Source organism: Helianthus annuus, chromosome 11 (genome assembly GCF_002127325.2).
Source record: "Helianthus annuus cultivar XRQ/B chromosome 11, HanXRQr2.0-SUNRISE, whole genome shotgun sequence".
Classification (NCBI taxonomy): domain Eukaryota; kingdom Viridiplantae; phylum Streptophyta; class Magnoliopsida; order Asterales; family Asteraceae; genus Helianthus; species Helianthus annuus.
In genome coordinates, this window is record NC_035443.2 from 18,370,116 (window position 1) to 18,396,026 (window position 25,911).

Consider the following 25,911-nt stretch of genomic DNA (forward strand, 5'->3'; position numbering starts at 1 on the left):
ACGTCGAGCGGACAAGCTGGTGGTGATTCGCGGTTGAAGGGCGTGCGTTAAGGTATGTAACTTGACCCGTTACATTTATTATATCGGATGATTTAAATATGTAATTGAATTTTGAATAAGAGCTGTTTTGAATTAAGCAATGAAGTTGTTAAATTGTTTGATCGATTAAATTCGGTTGGTACCCGTTGGTAGTCGTCATATAGGGGGATCCCTTAGATGAGCCAAACGGGTCAAATAATCAAGTAAAACATGATTTATAATCCGGAATATGATGGATTGTTGTAAGTTATGTGTTACACCCTTATATTTATACTGGAATTAATAGCTAATTTATACCAAAAGATGATAACTTAACATGAGTTTCAAAAATGTTACACTTCTTAGTCTACTAAGGACTAAGGTAGAACGTACTAAGTCGTTTAAGAATTTGTTTACAACCAAAGAACAAAAATTTAACAAGTTCAAACATAGCGGAAGCTTCGAAGTGGAGTGTTCGGTTCATCATCAAGTCGCTTGATCGCCATCCATGTGACCTCCTAATTACCTATGAATCAACAAATAAGTCATTAGTTATGACGTTTATAAATGATAAGATTTCAAGGTTTAACATCACTTTGAAACAACAAAAATATATTAGTTTTCCAGGCTCCACCGTAATTTACGGTGCCACCGTAAATTACGGTGAGTGCTGGAAATTCCTGGATCCACCGTAACACAGTAGAAAACCACCGTAAATCATTGGTCTCTACCGTAATTTACGGTGACACCGTAAATTACGGTAGTACCTGGGAATTCATGTTTTTGTTTGGTTTGAGCATTTCAACCAAAATCCCAACTCTCGGGTTTCAACATTCTGCATTATCAATGTAGTAAAAGTTTGATATTTCTAGTACATCATAATATAACCACTACATACATCAATTTATCATGTTTGGAATGTAAATCATGTTTTACTTGATTATTTGACCCGTTTGGCTTGTCTTTGGAATTCCTTCCTTTATGACAACTACCAACGAGTTTAATTCGTTATTCAACAAGTATTCAATTCAACAATGCATTCGCTTCAATTCAAAATAAACTAGAAACTTTGATAATCGACTACAATGATCTAATTTCACATAATGTAACGAGTCATGTTACATACCTTGGCGCACGCCCTTCAAACGAGAATCACCACCGGCTTGTCCGCTCGACGTCCCGGTATCTTGTCCTATAGAGTTCATTTACAAGACATGTTTAGAACCCTCTTAGACATCATTTCGCATAATATACCGAAACATCTTAATTAAGCGTTAAAGCTTCAAATTTCTATTTGTCAGCCTTCTTTGAGGCATTTCTACAAACATCAAGAGGGCAGAATTTCTATATTATTCATATTCATGTTTATGGATTGCTTAGTAGTTAACTTAACTTCAATTAAGCCATCATATATCATGTAAACATCACATCTTTTCTGGAACTATCTTCTAAGGTCGAATTTTACTAGTATAACCACTAAGAACCCTAGATTCATCATCATCTTGTAAAACCCACAACCCACCTTCAAGGTGTTCATGGAGTTTTCTGAATTTGGTCATGATTTCACATGTAATTGGTTGAGTCTAACCTCTAAACACCAAATAGATTCTAAACTAACCAAATAACACTCATGCAACATCAATTTTCCAGATTTCACAACATCATGAGAAATTCAAGTTAAGGGATTTCACTAATTTTACATACCTTACAATCCTCTTGTGATGAGGATTATGATTCTAGGCTCAATTCTTGATTTTTACTTGGATTAATCCTTCAAGTTGCAAGATTATTGAGATTGTAGGGTTTGGAATTTCTCCTGGTCGCCCCTCTCTCTCTCTCTGTTCGATCGATGTTCACCCAGGATGGGTGAGTTTTGGTGTTTTGTTCACTAATTAGTATTCAAGTTTCAATTTTTGACAAGTTCAGTCCCTTAACTACCATTTCCTCTAAGTTAAGTGTTTTAACCATATTATAAGTTTATTTCAAAACTAAATTTTTAACTAGGTTAAGTTCCTAGTTGGTAAATTCTTGTTTATTAATTTCTTTGTATTTTCTAATGTGAGGGTTTATATTTTCGGGTGTTACAAGTCCACCCCCCTTAAAAGGGGTTTCGTCCTCGAAACCGAAATTATGTACCAAATAATGTAGGGTGGAGTCGTCGCATTTCTTCCTCGGACTCCCATGTAGTGTCCGACCCTTTTCTGTGCTCCCATTTGACTTTGACTTGGCTTATTATCTTGTTCCTCAAACTTTTCTCCTTATGATCTAAAATCGCAATTGGTTTTACCGCATAGTTGAGGCTGTTATCCACCTCGATGTCATCGTAGTGGATATGAGCAGTTTCGTCGGCCAAACATTTTCGAAGATGTGATACGTGGAATGTGCTATGAATTCCACTCAACTCTTCGGGTAATTCAAGTCGATAAGCCACTTTACCAACCCGTTCAGTGATTCTAAATGGCCCAATAAATCGCGGGCTTAACTTTCCCCTTTTTCTGAATCTAATGATACCCTTCCATGGGGAAACCTTTAGCATGACCATATCGCCAACCTGAAACTCAATTGGCCTTTTTCTTTTATCTGCGTATGCCTTTTGCCGGTCTTGAGCCGCTTTCAAGTGTGCCCGAACTATGTCAATTTTTCGCATTTGTAGCTCGGATTATATCGGTTGGTGCTAGCCCCCGCGGACCCACTTCTCCCCAACATACCGGAGTCCGACACTTTCTGCTATATAATAGCTCATACGGGGCCATTTTAATGCTCGCGTGATAGCTATTGTTGTATGCGAATTCGACCAAGGGTAAATGGACATCCCAATTACCCCCAAAGTCAATAATGCAAGCCCGCAGCATATCACCCAATGTTTGTATTGTTCTTTCGCTCTGCCCATCCGTTTGTGGATGGTAAGCAGTGCTAAGAAACAATTTAGTCCCCATCTGTTCTTGGAATTCACGCCAGAATTTCGAAGTAAACCGAGTATCTCTATCTGACACAATGGATATCGGTACCCCATGCCTTGCTATGATTTCATTGGTGTAAACCTCAGACATTTTCTCAGACGTATAAGTCTCACGAATCGGAATAAAGTGAGCACTCTTAGTTAACCTATCCACGACTACCCAAATAGCATCAAAGCCACGACTTGTTTTAGGTAGTTTGGTCAATAGGTCCATCGTAATTTGCTCCCATTTCCAAACCGGGATTTCTAACGGTTGAAGTTTACCATATGGTTTTTGGTGTTCTGCCTTGACTTGTAAGCACGTCAAACACTTCTCCACGTATTTCACCGTGTCCCGCTTCATTCCGGGCCACCAATAGTTTTGCTTCAAGTCATGATACATCTTGGTCGCTCCCGGGTGAATGGAATAACGGGATTTATGAGCTTCATCAAGTAGAAGCTTTTTAACCCCACATGTGTTAGGGACCCAGATTCTATTAAAGCGAGTCTTCAGGCCGTGACTGCCTACCTCTAGGTCCTTAACTTGGCCGATAATTCTTTCCTTTTTTCCAGTTTTCCGCCTTTACAGCCTCATCTTGTGCTTCTCGAATTCGTTCTAGCAAGCTTGAAGTCACAACCAGTTGCATTGATCGTACCCGTATTGGGGTATAATCTGTTTTGCGGCTCAGCGCATCGGCCACTACATTAGCCTTTCCTGGGTGATAACGTATTTCACAATCGTAATCCTTCACCGTTTCCAGCCACCGCCTTTGTCGCATATTTAACTCCTTCTGATCGAAGAAGTATTTCAAACTCTTGTGGTCGGTGAATATGGTGCACTTTACTCCGTACAAGTAGTGCCTCCATATTTTTAATGCGAACACTACCGCCGCCAACTCGAGATCGTGTGTAGGATATTTCTGTTCGTGTATCTTTAATTGCCTCGAGGCATAGGCTATCACCTTGCCCCGTTGCATCAATACACATCCGAGTCCCGATAGTGAAGCATCCGAATAAACCTCCATGTCTTCAACTCCGTCCGGTAGTGTTAATACCGGAGCTTGAGTTAACTTTTCTTTTAGCGTTTGAAACGCTTTCTCTTGTTCAACACCCCAGATGAATCTTTCTGTCTTTCGGGTCAGCTTGGTTAGTGGTGACACAATCTTGGAGAAATCTTGAATAAACCTCCTATAGTATCCCGCAAGTCCCAAAAAGCTTCTAATTTCAGAAGGGTTCTTTGGGGAATTCCATTTTGACACCGCCTCAATCTTTGACGGATCCACCAGTACTCCGTCGGCACTTATAATGTGGCCAAGAAATTGTACCTCTCGTAACCAAAAGGCACATTTAGAGAATTTTGCGTATAGCTTCTCTCGTCTAAGGGCTTCTAACACTTCTTGTAGGTGATGTGCGTGTTCAGCTTCACTTTTCGAATATACCAATATATCATCGATAAACACGATGACCGACTTATCCAGCATTGGTTTGCAAACCCGGTTCATGAGGTCCATGAAAGCCGCGGGTGCGTTTGTTAGCCCGAATGACATCACAAGGAATTCGTAATGTCCGTATCTTGTGCGGAAAGCCGTCTTCGGCACATCTTCTTCCTTGACCCTTAACTGATGATACCCCGATCTAAGGTCAATTTTGGAAAACCAGTTCGCACCTTGTAGTTGGTCGAATAAATCGTCTATCCTCGGGAGCGGGTATCGATTCGTTACCGTGAGTTTGTTTAACTCCCGGTAATCGATACACATGCGCATACTCCCGTCTTTCTTTCTCACGAACAATACCGGTGCGCCCCAAGGAGACACACTCGGCCTTATGAATCCCTTGTCAAGCAGGTCTTGGATTTGGGACATCAATTCTTGCAATTCTGACGGCGCAAGTCGGTACGGGGCTTTTGCTACGGGTTTCGCGCCCGGAATCAATTCGATCCCGAACTCTACTTCCCGTTCGGGCGGTATCCCCGGCAAATCTTCCGGAAAAACATCTTCATAATTTCGTACTACCGGTACATCTCCAATCTTTCGTGATTCTCTTTCGGGTTCATTAGCGTATATCATAAATGCTTTGCATCCTTGCTTCATTAACTTGTGTGCTTTCAACATTGAGCATACAATAGGGTTGCCTCCTTTCTCGCCATAGATGGTGACGTGTTTCCCGCTCGGAGATGTCAGTTTTATCTCTTTACGGAAACACACGACCTTTGCATGGTGTCGAGATAGCCAATCCATCCCAACGACAACTTGAAATTCTCCCATCGACATCGGGATTAGATTTATCAAATATTCTTCATCGTCAATGCTCAGTTTGCAATTTTCACATACATCGCAAACAATAAAACTTTTATTATTACCTATTTCTACTTCTAAGGGCACAGGTAATTTAGTTAGAACAAATGAAGGATGTCGAATAAATCCATATGAAACAAAGGATTTATTCGCACCCGTATCAAATAACACACGTGCAGGAATCGAGTTTACAGTAAATATACCTGAGACCACGTCAGGTTCAATCTTTGCTTCTGCGGCGGTTAGTTGAAAAGATCTTGCCTTTGCTTTAGGGGCTTCACCCTTCTGTTCCTGCCCATCCTTCTTTTCAACCAATTCCGGGCATTCAGATTTCTTATGACCCGTTCGATAACAATTGTAACAAACCGTTACCTTCTCCGGGCATGATGTGGCTATATGTCCCGTTTTCTTGCATATAGGACAAGGCCTATCCTTGTAACGACATTCGCCTCTATGGCCCTTCCCGCAAATTTTGCAACTCGGTGACCCGCCTTTCGTTTCAGGTTTCCTTGAGCTCTCACTTGTTCGTGCCTTTTTAGTAGGGCTGGGATTTACATCATGTGCTCTCCGTCACCCCTTTCGATACTCTTTTTCAGCTCAATTTCCCTTTCCCGAGCAGCGTTTATAATCTCGGTAAGGGTCTCGTATTTGAAAGGGGTGATAAACTCCCTATACTCGGCACTCAACATGTTATGATAGTAATATATCTTTTGTTCTTCGTTTGTCACAAGATCGTCACAAAACTTCATTTTGTCCATAAACGTTGCCGTGATCTTGTCTATGGTCTCGTTTTTGCGCCTGAGCTGCATGAATTCTTCCTTGATTTTGTTCATAACCGCTTTGGGGCTATGATGCTTCAGAAATGGCATCTTGAATTCATCCCAAGTCATGACCTTAACAGCTTCAATACCGATTTCTCTCTTCTTGTTATCCCACCAATCTTTTGCTTGATTTCTTAGTTGACCCGTACCATAGGCTACATAGTCCTCTACATCACAATGGGTCCTCTCGAATACCCCTTCGATATCACTTAGCCATCTTTGACACACTATCGGGTCAACCTCCCCATTGTATATTGGTGGTTTACAGGCCATGAATTCCTTGTATGAACAAGGTTTCCGTCCTCCATGTTTTTCCTTTTCAAGTTTTGAGTCATCTTCTAATTTCTTGATTCTATCTTCTACCATTGATAGAACTGTGTTTTGAATTCTATCAATAAAGCTTGTCAGACTGTTTTCGATTGCCTTTCCAACCTCTTCGGCAATCACTTCTCTCACTTGTTCGGTGACTCTTGGCACCGCATCATCATTACCTTTATCAGCCATCTCCGTTTCTGAAATGTTTACACAAGTTGTTAAAACATTCCATTTATAACACATGCTGTTCTTGTTTGATTCTATCAAGTTCATAACTTGATTTAGTCGTTCTTGCTTTTGATTCAATCAAGTTCACAACTTGATTTGATCGTTCTTGCTGTTGATTCAATCAAGTTCACAACTTGATTTGATCGTTCTTGCTGTTGATTCAATCAAGTTCACAACTTGATTTGATCGTTCTTGCTGTTGATTGAGCTTACTTGCTCTTTTCATGCATATTTGTTCATTTCTCATTCTTTACGTAATATAAAATTTATTAACTGAAATTAGTTCTTACCGGATGGTCGATCAAGCTTGAACCGAACACTTATTGACAACCTGAGGCTCTGATTACCAACTTGTTACACCCTTATATTTATACTGGAATTAATAGCTAATTTATACCAAAAGATGATAACTTAACATGAGTTTCAAAAATGTTACACTTCTTAGTCTACTAAGGACTAAGGTAGAACGTACTAAGTCGTTTAAGAATTTGTTTACAACCAAAGAACAAAAATTTAACAAGTTCAAACATAGCGGAAGCTTCGAAGTGGAGTGTTCGGTTCATCATCAAGTCGCTTGATCGCCATCCATGTGACCTCCTAATTACCTATGAATCAACAAATAAGTCATTAGTTATGACGTTTATAAATGATAAGATTTCAAGGTTTAACATCACTTTGAAACAACAAAAATATATTAGTTTTCCAGGCTCCACCGTAATTTACGGTGCCACCGTAAATTACGGTGAGTGCTGGAAATTCCTGGATCCACCGTAACACAGTAGAAAACCACCGTAAATCATTGGTCTCTACCTTAATTTACGGTGACACCGTAAATTACGGTAGTACCTGGGAATTCATGTTTTTGTTTGGTTTGAGCATTTCAACCAAAATCCCAACTCTCGGGTTTCAACATTCTGCATTATCAATGTAGTAAAAGTTTGATATTTCTAGTACATCATAATATAACCACTACATACATCAATTTATCATGTTTGGAATGTAAATCATGTTTTACTTGATTATTTGACCCGTTTGGCTTGTCTATGGAATTCCTTCCTTTATGACAACTACCAACGAGTTTAATTCGTTATTCAACAAGTATTCAATTCAACAATGCATTCGCTTCAATTCAAAATAAACTAGAAACTTTGATAATCGACTACAATGATCTAATTTCACATAATGTAACGAGTCATGTTACATACCTTGGCGCACGCCCTTCAAACGAGAATCACCACCGGCTTGTCCGCTCGACGTCCCGGTATCTTGTCTTATAGAGTTCATTTACAAGACATGTTTAGAACCCTCTTAGACATCATTTCGCATAATATACCGAAACATCTTAATTAAGCGTTAAAGCTTCAAATTTCTATTTGTCAGCCTTCTTTGAGGCATTTCTACAAACATCAAGAGGGCAGAATTTCTATATTATTCATATTCATGTTTATGGATTGCTTCGTAGTTAACTTAACTTCAATTAAGCCATCATATATCATGTAAACATCACATCTTTTCTGGAACTATCTTCTAAGGTCGAATTTTACTAGTATAACCACTAAGAACCCTAGAATTCATCATCATCTTGTAAAACCCACAACCCACCTTCAAGGTGTTCATGGAGTTTTCTGAATTTGGTCATGATTTCACATGTAATTGGTTGAGTCTAACCTCTAAACACCAAATAGATTCTAAACTAACCAAATAACACTCATGCAACATTGATTTTCCAGATTTCACAACATCATGAGAAATTCAAGTTAAGGGATTTCACTAATTTTACATACCATACAATCCTCTTGTGATGAGGATTATGATTCTAGGCTCAATTCTTGATTTTTACTTGGATTAATCCTTCAAGTTGCAAGATTATTGAGATTGTAGGGTTTGGAATTTCTCCTGGTCGCCCCTCTCTCTCTCTGTTCGATCGATGTTCACCCAGGATGGGTGAGTTTTGGTGTTTTGTTCACTAATTAGTATTAAAGTTTCAATTTTTGACAAGTTCAGTCCCTTAACTACCATTTCCTCTAAGTTAAGTGTTTTAACCATATTATAAGTTTATTTCAAAACTAAATTTTTAACTAGGTTAAGTTCCTAGTTGGTAAATTCTTGTTTATTAATTTCTTTGTATTTTCTAATGTGAGGGTTTATATTTTCGGGTGTTACATTATGGGTTAGTATTATCACATGTTAGAAACACTAGAATTGGATGTAATGAGTTGTTAGAAAAGCGAATTACAAGATTGGTGAATGAGATGAACAAAATCAAAACAAGACATAGTTTTCCAGGACCTACCGTAAATTACAGTAATACCGTAATTTACGGTAAGGATCAGAATTGTTATGGTGAATATCTCCTGGTTTACGGTGACCAGAAATCTCCAGGATTCACCGTAAATTACGGTGATACCGTAATTTACGGTAGACCCAGAATAGTTGTTTTGTTTTCATTATTTCAAATGTGATGTTAAATCTTGTGTTTTTATTATGTAATAACATCAGAACTAATGTTTAATGGTTTTGATCATAGGTAAATTGGCAAATCTTACGGGTGGCGATCGAGTGATTAATGAAGAACCGAACACTACATTCTCCAAGCTTCCGCTATGTTTTGAACCTTTAAAACTTTTGTGTATGGGATGTAAACATGTTTGAACATTTTTTTTTAAATATTTCATCTTAGTTATTACTTGACTAAGGTTTACGAAATTTCTGACAACTTATGTTAAGCTATTATCTTTTGGTATAAATTAGTAATTAAATTTAAGTAATAATTTAAGGGTGTTACAACCAAATAACAAAAAATACATTTTTAAAAATATGTGTATCACATGGTTTGAATAAAAATAATTTTCTGTACTAAATAATAAAAAAATTATATATATTAAATAATAAAAAAATACATTCACGTGAAGTTCTGCCTGACATAGCTAAGTATTCATCATATTGATCGGGAGGGTTACCTGTCGCCAATTGGTGAATGGCGGATGTACATTTTTGTATCGGCGTGAAAATTCATTTGCCCTCTCGTTGTAACGTTCTTGAAATCATTCTTCGCTTGCTTCGATGTCTCCAACAATCTTTAAAATAAATCTTTTGGTAAATGAAACCGATCTCTAAATGTTTCGGCATTGTAGACCAGATTCTCCACAAAATAATCCTTCATTAACACTTCGTTGGCATGTATACGATCACGATCCACCATTTTTTTCTTTGGGCGGCTCGAACCTTCAAGTTCGTTATACACCTTCTTGAAAAATTCAAGCGTCTCATTGTCGCAAATCGTTTCGCTATCACCATCGGTGTCTATCGGAAACGAATCCGTAGGAGATTCCATTTTTACCCAAGAAAGTGCTATAAATTTATGTTTTTTGTGGGTGAAATATGTAGAATGTAGGTGTTTTTTTGTGGGTTTAAAAGATTAAAATAGGTTATATATATATAGTATTTAAGTTTTTTTTTTTAAATCACAAACAGTAAAAAACTAACGTATATAAAGTTCCAACGTTCAAAAACCAATGTTCACAATCATCTTTCAATGCGTGAAGACCACCACGCGTTGCCACATCCACGCGTGAAGTTTGGTAGCGGCGATGGAGTATAACGCGCTTCCACGCGTGATGATTTCCTCACCACGGGGCGCCCCGGGTTGCCTAATTGTTCAAGGTTCACAAACGGTTAAACATAGTTCTTGATAACACATTAGTTTCTCACTTTCTCTATCAGATGCGAGTTTCAGTATCCTTCATTCATTGGTTAAACAATGATTTAACAACACTTGCATGTTGCATTGGTTGCTCTATATGTGCCCGTTGTTTCTATTGTCCCCACATACTATGGACAAAGATTTAACAATACAAGTTGCATGGATTGTTTCATTTGTATAATCAGTTATTTTAATTATGCTAGGCAATGCAATTCATAGTTAGTTATAAGGAAATTATTTTTATTGTTGATTCTCCACATATGTTGATTCTCCACATTATTTTTATTATTTTAATTATGCTAGCAATGCAATTCATAGATTAAAGATCCTGTAAATTAATTCAAAAGTGTAAGACCATGTGTAGTGGTAGAACCTTATAATGCCCCCACCATGGGGCATTATACGACACGTGGCGTCCTAGTCAGCAAGGGGGCATTATAGCAAAAGTGGTGTAGTGGGTATAATGCCCCATAATGCCCATTCAATCATAAAAAAAAAAAAAAAAAAAAAGCAAATCAAAAGTGGCTACACAATCACATGCAAAAGTTAGAGTGTGTCAGCCCACTTGGTCCCTTTCCATTGGTCCATCAAAGTTCTCATATCCATCCAATTTGTAGTGTGGGCGTTTTGAAGAAAACGCCGAAACCATTTTTTTTCAAAATTTTTGCAATAAAACGCCCCATGTAGTGGTAGTGGGGGCGTTTTAGGGCGTTATTTTTCAATTTTTTTTAAAAATCACGCCCCACTACACATGGTCTAAGTGTGAGAAATATTGTGGAGATAGCATGTGTCCTCAATCTAAATTAATTCAAAAGGGTAAACAAGTAATTTTCTCATTGATTCAATTAACTGATAACTTTCCATAACCGCCGCCCTTTATTATGGGAATACGAATTAATCTACGAATTTATATTTTTTTTATCGTTCATCAATTATAATTTCTGAAGATCGCAGAATGAAGGTTTTATATAGTGTTATATAGTGATGGATGCAGAATAAAGGTTTTTATACAGTGTTATAGTGTTATATAGTGTTATTGTGTTATATTTTCTTGTAGCAGTCTATGATGGATGTATAGTGTTATAGTGTTATATTTTCTGGTAGCAGATCTATGATAGATATATAGTGTTATAGTGTTATATTTTCTGGTAACAGGTCTATGATGGATGTATAGTGTTATATAGTGTTACATGGTGTTTTATAGTATTATATGATGTTATATAGTGTTATATAATGTTATATATTTTCTGGTAGCAGTTACATATTTCTAGATTTTTAGAATAAGTTTAAAAATGGATCGTTGGAATTTAGGAGAGGTTACCTTATTTGAAACATATAAAAAGACATTATTACCCCTATAATTTTCAAATCGGTACAAATAATTAAAACGCAATTTACAATTTGGTCTCTATTGATCTCAACCATTAGATCAAATATCTAATGGTTTAAAACACTTCTCATACTTTAGGTCACTTTTACACTATCCCTACCCTGTTTGCACATATTAATTTATATTCGCTATTGAATTGAAAAGAAAATAACGTGCAAAGACTCTTTCATGGGATGAAGATCGAGACTAAAAACCATTAAGTTAGCCAATGATCTCTAGATCAAGTGGTGGAGGGTTTGCATTTCTCTTGAGAGATGCAAGTTCGACTCCCACTCGGTACAGAGTGAGGCACTGGTGGGCAATGATAGGAGACCCAGGGAAACCTGGGTTGGATCCTTGAGCCAAACGGATTTTACCGGTAATTTCACTGTCGTGCCTACGGGCGGCTGGGTTACCGGGTTTTCCCCGGAATTGGTGGTGGACTCGGGTTACTCTCGGAGTACTCCGTTTGTCCAGTGGGTGACCCGAGAGTGCTTGGGATTGAGTTTGTTGGCCGTTTAAAAAAAAAAAAAAACCATTAAGTTAAGCACGCAAAGACATGTTCATGGCCAATTAATTCTTCATATTATAATATTTATTTTTTGAAAAATGAATATTGTCACCATCTTGATGTTTCTATTTGAATGTTTGCTGCTATTGGATTAAATTTTTTTTTGTTAATATACTAGGTTAGAATCCTGTGTGTTACACGAATTGTAAAAATGTAATTTTATATACTAAAAAAGTAAAAATATATATTTTAAAAAACTCGTATATTGCACGTGTTGAATAAAATATTATGTCATATGTTAATAAAAACAGTCATCAAGATTTATCTTTTAAAAATGAATATTGATGTATTATTTACTTATTATAATATTTTACTTTGTTTTTTTTTTTTTTTGCATAAAAGTAATTTTATATAATAAATAATAAAAAAGATATATCTTTAAAAAATCCATATATTACACGTGTTGAATAAAATATAATGTCGTATGTTAACACATACAATCATCTAGATTTATCTTTTAAAAATGAACGTTGATGTACTATTAACTTATTATAACATTTTACTTTGATTTTTATTTATTATTAGGTTAAAAACACATGTATTACATGAGGTTGAATCCCGTTTTTATAATACATTCAAATTATGAGATACAATTATTTTAGTTAGTTTTATGCACCTTCATGCTTATTTGTTTATTTAATTCATAAAACACTCGTCTTAAATTTGTATTCAAGAGAGTTTATGGTACAAAAAGTGGAGACCGATCCCCACGTTTTTATATATTTCATCATTTTTATGAATTATACCGTAAAATTAAGAATTAAATTCTCTTTGAATGAAGTATAAAATTGTTATATTTAAAATGGTGTTCTTTTACATGTTGATGTAATGTGCGATAAATGGTTGGTTTAAATCAATTATAACAGTACGCTTATCATTATAGCGATACGTCTAAAAACACTTACAATTTGAATGAAGCATATGCCCGACCAGAATAATTATTTGATTTTAGTGAAAAAAATAATACAATTATTAAGTGTATATCAAACGGGAAATTTTGATTCCTAATTTACCAAATTTTTGTTTAAAATTATTTATAAAAAAACAAATATTTAGTCTTATCTATTTTTTTTAAATTATTATTATTATTTAATATGATCATAATAAAAACAAATGTTTATCCTTATATAAATATTTATTCTTATCAAATATTTGTTTAAAATTATTATTATTATTATTTAATGTGGGAGATAAATAGGAAAATAAGGTGAGAAAGCACCAGAAAGTGACACGTATCCAAAAAAAATTTTCATTTATTAGTATAGTGAGATGAGATGAGACAACATAATATGTTTTTTTTTTACTTTTGAGTTGGCTAATTTGACAAACAGAGCTTTCATATCACAAAAAAAAAAAAAAAAAAAAAAAAAAAAAAAAAAAAAACATAGTCATACCCTGAAGTAGCAAAGTAAGACTTGTGAGTAAAGATGAATTTATATACATGTAAAGGTTAATAATGGGTAGATATCTCATGCGATTTTTACAACAAATGTATCATACAATATTATAAATATCGCGACCACGCGGCGACTAGTCGACGATTAATCGCTAGTCGGTCAGTAATTGAGTAATTTTTCGTTAATCAGTCCACTAATCGCTATAGTCGGGCCTAGTCTGCCAGCCAAAAATCGGCGATTCCGGCCAAATTCCGGCAAAAAACATGTATTTTCCGGCCAAAACCTCTAAATTTCGGCAGGTTTCCAAACAAATCATGTGAATTTCAACAATTAATCTTGTATACTTAAAAAAATGAGTTGAGTAAGAGTTAAAACCTAACTACTTAAAGTATTTACCAATAAAAATGTGTATATATATATACATAAAACTGAAAATTACATATAGAAAACTCGATCCAATTAATACCAAGTAGTCGCTAGTCTCCACCTCATCGGCCGACTAGCGACTAGCGAGTTCTCCAACCTTGATATCATATTTTCCAACAACATCTGACATCTGCTACTATCGTCCCCACCTTCAACCACCAGCCCTAAACCCATATGATCCACAGACAAATCTAACGATGCCAATTCAAGCTTGATCTCTCGAACCTCGAGGTTATGATAAATGGAATATATTATATACTTTTGATAGTAATTGTCATAGGATAGGAGTGGGGTCGATGATACTTTTGTTCCGAATCTTTGATGTTATCACTTTTTTATTCGTCAACTTTTTATGTCCTTCCAAATAAATCATGATGTTATCACTTTTAGTAATAGAAAACCAAATTCTTTTTGAACTATAAATGTTTTTTTTTATTCAAGTGAATATTACTCAAAACTTTTACATCACAATATTATGTTATTACTGGGAAAAAAACGGTTAATAATTATCTACTCCCCAATTAAACATTTTTGATAAAGTTTTTAATCCATGCGTAGTGGGGGGTGATAGGGTGCTGCTATAAGGGGTTATAACATCCCATAACACCGGGAACACTGCTCCACAGGCGCTATGGGGGGTTATAATTTCAGGCGTGATGCGCATAATGAGATTCAAGAGGGGTTAGGTGAGTAAGGGTGGGTTGGAAAATGTGTTTTGTAGGGTATGTGGTGGAGGCTATATGGTGTTAACCACTACACATATATGTGATGGGACGTTATGTTGGGGTAAAGGGGGTGACAACTATACATGACCTTATACCGAAGTGCTAATTGAGAGTTTGAAAAATGAGACACCAAACCGCCAAGATTTGGTTTCGTATGACCAACCAAAATGATTTCATTTTAACAATTTGAACTGTTTTTTTTTTTTTTTTTTTTTTTTTTTTTTTTTTTTTTTTTTTTTTCAAACTGATTAGTTTGAAAAGAACTTAGAATACGATTTTAAAAAATACGAGAACACCAATCTGGCAAAGAATTTGTTGAGTCAGTATGACCAACGAAAATGATTTCGTTTTGAAAATCTGTTGAGTCAGTATGACCAACAAAAATGATTTCGTTTTTTGAACCATTTTTTCAAACCGGTTAGTTTGAAAAAAGAACTTAAAACGATAAAGATATTTGGTATATAAAGACTCTAATTACTACCTGGTTAATTATTATTGTGTTTTATTTAGTAAATAAAAAGACATCTTATGAAATTTTAGAACATAGAAAGTAAGACACTTTGACTGTATCAAATTTTCTAACTTTGGTTAATGATGTATTTTCAAGTTATTCTCACTACATGTACTAAAAGCCATCAAGACCAATTAAGAATCCATCAAATTAAAAGTTCCACACAAGAAAATATTAATTCCAAATCAAGAAAAAAAAATGTACTTTTATGCAAAAGCTCTTAACTACCATTTTATCAATACAGCTGCAGCAGTAAAGTTATCCAGAAAGCATTTCAAGTAAACTGTACTCATCAACCTTGCATCACTAAAAATAATATAAACAACAAAATTAGCAAAAAAAAAAAAAAAAAAAAAAAAAAAAAATTATTAGTTACAATTTAAACCCAATGCAACAACAAATCATACCTATGAGGCGAGTGCGATTATGTCAATTCAATGGCAAGGGGAACAACGGAAAGGCCCGAGGCATTGGTATCTAATAAAAGCCCGAAAAAAGTATGTGAGGATTAGCAAATCGAATAAACTAAAATTTGCCGATGGTTAGGTCGTGTAAAAACATTAACTTTTCCTAAAAATAGTTAGTGTGGCATATCTGAATGTCATAACATTGTTATTTCATTATGGCTCTAAATGTTTGAATAAAGTGACTTTATAAGTTTTTTATGCATTAAAAATACACTTCGAGAAACTTTAGCCGTTTGAGACACGTTGGATTGAGAAGAAATACATCTTTAAAAAAACTTAACCAGCCTTTTATATATATATATTATGTCCACTATGATTACCATAATAATGTTATTTTAATAATATTCTACATTTTTAAATAAAATGATTTATAATGTTTATGCATTAGGAATGCACATTGGAAAACTTTCAACCCGTCCTACCCATTTTAATAACACATAACCCATTCGGTCCCCAGCTTTTCTCCAAATCGACCCATCATAATAAGGAGTAAAGTACACGGATGGTCCCTGTGGTTTACCAAAATTTTGGATTTGGTCCCTAGTTTTCTAAAAGTACACGCATGGTCCTTGTGATTTGCACTTTGTAACCTCTTTAGTCCCCAACTTTTTCCAAAAGTACATGGATGGTCCATGTGGTTACGCTTTGCAACACATTTAGATCGTAACGTGGACCTACTAAAAACCTTTAGATTTGTTGGTTGGGACTAAATGCGTTACAAAGTGCAAATTACAGGGACCGTCCGTGTACTTTTGGAGAACTCGGGACCAAATCCAAAATTTTGATAAACTGCAGGGACCATTCGTGTACGTTAGTTACTCTTAAATAAGTCAACCCATTCGATATGTACCTTCAGGTTCCATCCGCAACCAATCTTGCCCGCAAATCAAAGCTTGACGGATATCCGGGTCAACTGATCTCAGATGATTATCAATCACTCGACCACCAGTACTAAACGCCAGGTCAGCAGTAAGAGTAGACACAGGAACACCCAATATATCACGAACCATCGTAGATAAAATCGGGTACCTCGGTGTATGCACTTTCCACCAATTTAAAATATTAAAATCGTAATTTCTCGGAAACACAGGTTCCTCCAAATACTTATCGAGATCCGAACCCCCGCTTTGTTGGTTCGAAGTTTCATTAAGAAACTTATCGAAACCTCTCAATCGGTCCTGAGCGGCATTACTCGTACCGATTAAACCGCTGCCACCCTTCCCCGCCACGTCATCAACTGAGCCCCCCAGGTCGACGGAATACTCGTTAAAAAGGTTGCTTATACCCTCGGAAACCTCCCGTATACGTTCCGGAGCTTCGGTATCGTATATTTGTTTATAATAATATTCCACCAGCTTCATTTTAAATCGTGGATCCAAAATTGCGGCAATTGCTAAACCTAACCCGCTTTTATTCCAATATTTATCGAATTTAATCTTCATTTCCGTTGCGAGAGAACTGATGAATTCATCTGGGTTTTTACAGTAGTCGATCAATTGGATATGAACGTCACATATTTCCGGGAAAAATACGTTTGACGTAGGGTATTTGCTTTGCGAATGTGAAAAGACGTTTATGACCTCAACAAGAAGTTTTATAAACGACGTAACGGACCCCACGCGTTGCCATTCTTCATCAGATAAATACGATGTGTAACTAGCATCATGTTCTTGAAGTAAAAAAAACGCGCTTTTGTATTCTAATACGCTTTCGAGCATAAGATATGTAGAATTCCATCTCATCTGATTATCAAGCGATAAACATTTTTCGGTATTAATCCCAGCTTGTTGCGCAAACTCATCGAATTTACCATGTGTTGTTAACGAGCTTTTCACGAACCGAACACTCTCACGAATCTTTTCGATCACATTTTTAATCGATTCCATCGAATCCTCAAGAAGGGATTTCACTAAATGCGAAGCACATCGAATATCGAATAATTCACCGTGATCTAAAACAGGTCGGTTTTCCGCAAGCCAGTTTTTGATCCTATAGGCTAAATTGTCGTACCGGAAGCAATCGTCGAGAGTCAACGAGAATAGCTTTTGGTCAACGTCCCAATCCATTAAACACTTTATAAGTAACTCGGATATCGCGTCTTCCGTTTGAGATGAATCCAACGTCAAGAAGTTTAATATTTTCCTCTGAAGTTTCCAGCTGTCGTCGATGTAATTAGCGGTCAAACTTAGGTAGTCAACGTTCTCGGGTGAAGACCAAAAACCGACAGCGAGACTAATTCTGCCGTGTAGATTTCTCACGACGTCAAACACCTTCTGTCGTTCTTTTGCATAAATGGTCAAACAGTCAGACTCGATAGCACCTGTGGTCAACACTTCAAACATCGGCTGAAGATTCTTGACGAATATTTTGAACCCAACGTGTTCCACCATGGACGGCGGATAATCATGTAACATGATCATACGGGCCAAGTCAACCCGACTTCTTTCTTGGTCAAACTTAACACTTCCGAGGTTAATCGTCCCGTCTACCTTTGACTCGTGGTCAAACTTATGATAAGCTATCGGGATAACGTTTTCGTCTTTTCTTTGAACTTCATCATAACCAACAGTCGCAATGGTAACCGGTTCGTCTTTTCTTTTTCGTTTTGCTGCGAGTATTTGTGAAACGTCAAAATTTGATCTTTTTAAACATCTCATTAAATGATTTCTCAAATGAGTTGTCCCGCTGTTGCTTGACCCGCTTAGCTTCTTTTGACAATGAACACATACTGCATAACACGCTTCCGCTTTTCTGACCCGTTCAAAGTGATTCCACACTACTGATGTCAACCTCTTCGGTTTTTTGACCGGAGTTTCAGTTTGTATTTCCATCACATAAACTTGATAGAAACCTGTTTAATTTATATAGATAGATATATCAGTAAACTACTAAACTCATGATTTTAGTATCAAAACTGAAAGAATTCACATAATAAGAAACCCTAATAATTCTGAATGTGACAAACCACAAGCAATCAACAAATAAAAATTTCATCCATCTGTATATTAGGTGTTGAGAACTTGAGATCAATACGGGGTCTGTACTGAACTGGTATCATACCGCATAGCACGGCACCGTACCGTATATGTTCAGTTAGTAGTACCGGTATGACACCGTACTTTTAAAAGTCTCGAATTGGTACCATACCGTATACGTTCAGTCGGTAGTACCGGTATGGCACCATACTGTTCAAAGCCTCGAACCATGTTCAGTCGGTGGTACCGGTATGGCACCATACTGTTAAAAGCCTCAAACCGGTTCCGTGCCGCATATGTTCAATCGGTAGTACCGGTATGGCACCATATTGTTAAAAGTCTCGAACCGGTACCGCACCGTATATGTTCAGTCAATAGTACCGGCATGGCACCGTATTGTTAAAAGTCTCGAACCGGTACCGTACCGCATGGTACCAATGCTAAAATTTAGCTAAATTCAAAACTGAATACCGCACGGTATATGTTCGGTCGGCACTGGTATGGTACTGTACTGCATGGTACCGATCCTGAAATTCAGCTAAATTTTAAACCGAATACCGCACTGTACATGTTCAGCCGGTACTGGTATGGGACAGTACCGTTAAAAGTGACGAACCGGTACCGTACCACATGGTACCGATACTGAAATTTAGCTAATATCAAAACCGAATACTGTACGGTATGGTATATGTTCGGTTGGTACCGGTAAAAAATTCTTAATTAGGGTTCATCTTTTGTAACAATTATCGTATGAATCGAAATTCAAAATTCAAATTAAACGGATATTCGACATGATCGAGTGAAAAAAACCAACAGCCGAATTGCATAATCATAACTAACAGATCAATTAACAGTATGATAATTAAGAAAAAGATAAAGAGGGTGAAATTAAGAAAGAAATTAGGGATCCGAACCTTTTATGCAGCGGGTTTGTTATGGCAGAGTCCGATTGGAAGATCCGGGAAGATGAAGCAGGGTTGGGTTAGGGTTAGGGTTTGAATTGGGGAAAGAGGATACGGATGCAAATGAAGACCCGACGATATGATCCGAATTGGGTATTGTTTGTGTGGAGTTAGGGTTTTCCGAATCTTTTGGGTACGGTTTGTGGTTATTATTGCCGGATCCTAATGCCAAGTCATTTTCATTTTTTATTTTATATTTGTTTTAGTTTATTAAATCAGATTTCTAGGATTTTTTTTGTTGTATTAACTGAATTTCAATAAAATTTTCGATATACCTATTTGGTATTTTTAACTTACATATTGATGAAATTGGTGTGATTACATACATACATATGGTAAAGAGTTTGATACTTGTTAGGAAACGTTTTTTAATTTTGTACAATAAAAAGTTCTATAGAAATAAGATGCTGATTACTTATGTATATGGTTATAAAACAAGGTTTTCAAGGTCGAGTACTCCCTGAGTAATCACTATAAGGTAGCATGTCGATGCGACTTTCTTCAACTTTGCCTAATTACTTGGTATCGATTAAACACGGTCAACCTCGACCAAAATCGGATCTATTAGGTCAACTCGGGCCGAATTTGACTTTAAAAAGAATAAAACATAATTTTTATGCATATTATATTAAAGAATGAATATTGTTTTCACGTATTTTGTTATACATATTAGTAAATTTATGTTATTTGACATGGATCTAATTTCCGAAAACTAATTTCTTCATAATTTAACATGTTCGAGTACTTCCCGAGTACTCTCTGCCTAGGCCGAGTACTCTTAACTATCTGATCGACTGACTAGGGAGCGCCTAGAGCCTTCTGCAACCATGATTATGTATTTTCATATATTTGTTATTATATGTTCTTGATTCAAAATTATGAAATCCATAAGATGTAACCTTTTTATGTTGTAAAAATCAAATTTGGTATTCTTGTTGGAAAACTTAAAGGTTGAAAATCTAAAAGAAATAATGCACTAATTACTTTATGTGACTTGTTTTTTTTTAAAGAAATAATGTTTGTGATGTTTGAGCTTAAGACTCCGAGCATGACAAGTAACATGTATTTCTTAAATCTTTTGGGGTGGGTTTGTTGTGGTTTTGTTTTAAATGGACGGATGGCGCTAATTAAAGATCCAAAAGTGTGCTCGGATAAGCTCAAGGTTAGATCTAGATCCTAATCGTGGTTATGAAATTGCAAAATAATAAATTGTTAGGCTTGTTGCAGAGGTGAGAGGGCCACTCTACGACCTCCTGCTGATATGAGCATAAGTATTTGGAGAAGAGAGGTAGTGTGATTCGGTGAGTAATTGAAAACATGTGTTGGTTGTACTTGTAAGGGGGTATTTATACCTTTGGGATTTGATGGCTTATACTAAGACCAGGCGGTATGGTGGCCGGCTTAGGCCCGGCGTGGCCCGGCGCCGGTCCCCCACACCGCTCCCCTCGTCCCGTGATGTGAAATCCGGCTCCCACTAGACGATTGTGACGGGCCATAATTTTGAAAAAGTAGCCGTTTAACGGCTATATTGTTTAATAAAAAAATCTCCTTTTCTATAAAACCATCTCATTTTATACCACTTTTCACCATTTTCTCCCCACTTTCAACCCAAAACACTCTCATTTTTATACCATTCTTTTATAGAAAAAATATCTTTTCATCCACAATGGCATCTAATTCTTGGTGGTCCTCGTCTTCTTCGGAGGAAGAGGAGATGTTTTACGCAAACGCTGTGGTAAAGGCGGCGCAGATTTTTAGGGAAGAGGAAGAGGAAGACGTCTCGTCTGAAAGCGTTATTACCAGACGAAAACGGACTAACAGAGACCGCCAAGGTTTATCATTATTAAATTTTATTATCCTTATTTCTTATTTCCTCGTATTTATATATTTTTTACGACAGGAGCGCACGAGAAATTGGTGAACGATTATTTTTCGGATGCACCCCTTTACAATGCCGACATTTTCAGACGAAGGTTCCGAATGAGTCGCCGGTTATTCACACGGATTGCTGATGATTTGGTGGGGCTAGACCCGTTTTTCACGCAACGACCCGATGCTCGGAATTATGAAGGGTTCAGCACGTTACAAAAGTGTACTGCGGCCATTCGCCAACTGGCGTACGTGACAGTGGCCGACGCTTTGGGCGAGTACTTACAGATGTCGGCAAGAACTACGCGGGAATGTTTGTATCGGTTTTGCCATAATGTGGTGAAACTGTATAGCAAAAAATATTTGCGGAAACCAAACGCGTATGATGTTCAACAATTGTACCAAGCTCATGAAGCACGACACGGGTTTCCTGGAATGCTCGGTAGCATTGATTATATGCATTGGGCGTGGCATAACTGCCCGAATGCGTGGCGAGGCAAATACACGCGAGGTGATCACGGCTATCCAACCTTAATTCTTGAGGTTGTGGCCTCACAAGATTTGTGGATTTGGCATTCTTTCTTTGGTCTCCCTGGTTCACTCAACGACCTCAACGTGCACTGACCATAGTAAACTCCTTCTCGTTGTACCGAAATAGAGGTACCAATCGGCGATCTTTAGCGATGTCGTTAATGGAACCGGTCCGGACACCCGTTTTACAGTTTCTGGGGTTGAGTATAGACGTGGATATTATTTTGCTGACGGAATATATCCGTCTTGGTCTACAATTGTCAAGACTATTCCATTTCCCGATAACGAAGGAAAAAATTCGCCAAGCGTCAAGAAGCTGCAAGAAAAGACATCGAACGTTGTTTTGGTGTTTTACAAAAAAATAGGCCATCATTCAACAACCGGTACGTGCGTTCACACCGAAGAGGTTGCGCCTTTGTATGTACGCTTGCATTTTGCTCCATAACATGATTATTGAAGACGACGGTCGGACGATTTGTGAGTATGATGAGAATGCATCTTACGGGAATACTGTCCCGGTAGATCCGACGCAATAGGATTTAAACTCGTTCGCGCTAACCAACGACTACATGCATGCAAACCTTCAACAGGATTTGGTAGAACATATATGGAACAACGCAAACGACGGGGACAGTGACGAAGACGAAGACAAGTAGTGTAATTTTTATAAATTTTTAAATGTTGTCTTTTTTTTTATAAATTTTAGGTAGTGTAAATTTTTTTAGGTTATGTAATTTTTATTTATGTTATGTAATGGATTTTATTATCTTCTTTTATGTCTTATTTTTATTTAAATTTTGAATTGTTTTTATAAAGTTAAACAAATAAAAAAGTTAAACAAATAAAATAAATTAAACAATAAAAAATTATGTGGGGTAACCCCATCCTCCACCCCCCTCAAAATGCAAGGAGGCACATCCTCAATGGGATGGTGATGTGGCATTTACGTAGCGCCCCATCCTCATAAGGATGAGTCTCTCCATACCCTCTAGTCTAATGATCCCTACCAAACCAGCCACTATTGGGGTTGGTTCAGATTTAAGCTAGGGGCCCTTGACCGTCTTATACATAAGCGTTTCTTTTTAGTTTTATTAATTAAACTAATTGCTGAAAAGTCTTATACACAAAATAAGAATTACACTAAATGTTAGTTAGAAATTGGAAACATTAAAATCATGGCCTTTTAGTTTAACTAGTTGATTTTTCGCCCTCGTGTTGCGGCGGGGACTTAATGTTTGCAAAACGTGTTTCGACAATGGCAAGCAGATATTAAATATCAAAACATAAATAAAAATGACGTTATAACGATAGTCACTTTTTTCTAAAAAACGATTTTAAATAATCTAATATATAATAATAGGACCCACACGTCATACACGTTGGAAATTCAGTTGTTTTTAGTTTAGTTATTACAGTGCTAACACGTTAAAATATGGATGAGCTCGGTACCGGTAACGACACCGAAAGTACCGATCCGGAAAATCATCGAAATTAGGTACCGGCACCGAAAATGCTAGGTACCATACGGTATGGCATTTGAAGGTAAAAATCAGTAAATACATGTATGGTGCTAGACTGGCGTCGAACCGAAAGTAACGATTCTGAAAACGCCAAAAGGTGGGTACCAAATTGGTACCGAAAATGATTAGTATAGTAAATTTGGTACCGATACGATACCGGTTTGATTACAGGATTTGATATGATTTGCTCATCAATAATCTAAATATCCAAGTTAATTTTACATGCGACAATTCATTCATTATAGAAAAAGACAAAAAAGAAAACAAAATAAGTTGTTTTGTATATAAAACCTCATTCAAACGAAATACAGTTTACTTATAGTGTGTATGAAAAGTAATCTAAACGGTGCAATTACTTGCATTGCTACGTTGCTACAGATCCAAGTTAATTTTACATGCTACAATTCATTCATTATAGAAAAAGACAAAAAGGAAAACAAAATAAGTTGTTTTGTATATAAAACTTCATTCAAACGAAATACAGTTTACTTACAGTGTGTATGAAAAGTAATCTAAACAATACAATTACTTGCATTGCTACGTTGCTACAGGATTTGATGAGCTCGGTACCAACCGGTACCGGAAATCCCCAAAAGTGGGTACCGGTATTTGAGGGTAAAAACCGGTGAATACTGGTGCCGAACCGATACAGAAAATGTCAAAAGTCGGTACCAATTCCGAACAAAAAATATACCCGGTTTGATAAATCTGATACCAGTACTGGTACCCGATACCATTTGCTAATCCTCTTAGGATGTTACTGTTCATTGTGTTCTAATTAAATCTATAGGTAAATTTATTGTTCATTTTGTTCTAAAATTAATATATAGGTAAATATATAGGTAAATTTTGGGTATTTCCGTTGGGTAAGGGGTTCACACTTTTTCTTCTATGAGCCACTTGTGCAAATTGAAAATGCGAAGTAAAATCAGCATGTGTAAATGAATTTCACAATTCGATCTCAAATTAACACGCAACAAAATTAGTTTCACAAGATCAAACGTGGATTTAGTAACAACCGGGTTACATTTATAAGCAAAAACTACTCATTTCACATTTTTTACCTGACCTATTTTGATCTGATCTATTTCAACTCAATTAAATTTGTGTCCACCGTAACGAGAAATCATAGATCCGCCATTGGTTCAGAGGGCCCCTTTTAAGCTCCGGAGTATTAGTCTTAATCGTCTGGAGCAGTTGGTTGCGTCATGTGATTCGTTTACAAGCCTTTTCTAGGCTTTATTTTTGTTTTTTAGACCTTGTATGGTTACTTCTTTAATTTGTGGTAAATTATTCCTTATGAAAAACAAATTCTTTACCATCGTACTTAGTAAATCTCACTATAGCAAATTATGCTAATAAATATTTGACTTGTTGAACCAAATTTGAACACACCGTTTAAATTAATCTCAACAACAAAAAAAAAAAAAAAAAAAAGAAAAAAAGCAGTCTGATACCTATGGATTCTACAAGCATTTATCCAACATGATAGATTTCAAGAAATAAACATTAAAACTTCTATATATTTGTGATTATTAAAATTAGCTCTGCTACGGTCCATTCTATTGTGTCCGATGACAGAACAAAACGTATACTCGATAAATAAAAAAAAAAACAAATAATGTAATTAATCTGAAAGTTAAATCTTTGATGTTTGGGTGATATATTTAGTAGCTATCCCACATCGAAGGTGAGAAGAAAGGGAAACACAAGTGGAGTTGAATAACATGGGCAAGAGGGTAACTGAAAACTCACTTACCTGGATGGGGTCAATGGGTGATAAGAAAGCCCATGGCCTAGGTTAGTGTCCTCCATTGCACTTAGGAGGGGTGCTACCCTAAGATCGGCCCAAGTGGTTAAGTCTACATCATAATTTGTGGCAGTGGAGGCCTGCGTTCGTGTGGCTTCTACACAATATGTGAGGCCTGCGTTCGCGCGGCTTCTACACAATATGTTAGTTTAAATTTTTGTTTAATAAGTGTCTTGTTGGGTTAACGCATGTGAGCTGAATTGTAAAGAATATAGGATTTTATGATTTTTTATACAAGAAGGAAACAACTTTAAGGTATAATGTAGACATTATAAATTTATAATGCATATTATGATTGTAAAGAATATAGGATTTACAATAACTAACTGGTTAGATAGTGGTGGTGGTAATGATGATCAAGCTCCACCAAATTATGCTTAATGATTCACAACGGAAAGTTGAACAATATCCAAAAAGGTTTGATCATATATGTGATGATATGTCAAGTCATTTCATAATCAA

General features: G+C 36.4%; 2 protein-coding genes, 1 long non-coding RNA gene and 1 other non-coding gene across 5 annotated transcripts; 2 read left to right on the plus strand and 2 right to left on the minus strand.

The window, feature by feature from the left end:
* Positions 1 to 456: 456 nt before the first annotated feature.
* Positions 457 to 1,846, minus strand: LOC110891867. The gene is made up of 3 exons (XR_002565617.2): positions 1,723 to 1,846; positions 1,145 to 1,210; positions 457 to 544 (listed from the first exon to the last, which is right to left on the minus strand). It is a non-coding gene; the product is annotated as an uncharacterized LOC110891867 (long non-coding RNA).
* Positions 1,847 to 15,401: 13,555 nt separating this feature from the next.
* On the minus strand, positions 15,402 to 19,875 carry LOC110889841 (zinc finger BED domain-containing protein RICESLEEPER 1). Of its 2 annotated transcripts, none has more exons than XM_022137406.2 (4): positions 19,672 to 19,875; positions 16,633 to 18,633; positions 15,723 to 15,792; positions 15,402 to 15,612 (listed from the first exon to the last, which is right to left on the minus strand). In XM_022137406.2, exons 2-3 carry the CDS (start codon positions 18,611 to 18,613, stop codon positions 15,740 to 15,742), a joined length of 2,034 nt encoding a protein of 677 aa, XP_021993098.1. In that variant the 5' UTR covers positions 18,614 to 18,633; positions 19,672 to 19,875; the 3' UTR covers positions 15,402 to 15,612; positions 15,723 to 15,739. The 2 variants fall into 2 exon arrangements, with proteins under 2 accessions (XP_021993098.1, XP_021993097.1); XM_022137405.2 differs by having other exon boundaries at positions 15,402 to 15,621.
* A 1,510-nt stretch (positions 19,876 to 21,385) lies between these two features.
* LOC110887923 lies at positions 21,386 to 22,212 on the plus strand. The gene is made up of 2 exons (XM_022135481.1): positions 21,386 to 21,551; positions 21,620 to 22,212. Exons 1-2 carry the CDS (start codon positions 21,386 to 21,388, stop codon positions 22,210 to 22,212), a joined length of 759 nt encoding a protein of 252 aa, XP_021991173.1.
* A 3,178-nt stretch (positions 22,213 to 25,390) lies between these two features.
* Positions 25,391 to 25,550, plus strand: LOC118484568. Its single transcript, XR_004873676.1, has one exon. It is a non-coding gene; the product is annotated as a U1 spliceosomal RNA (small nuclear RNA).
* Positions 25,551 to 25,911: the final 361 nt, after the last annotated feature.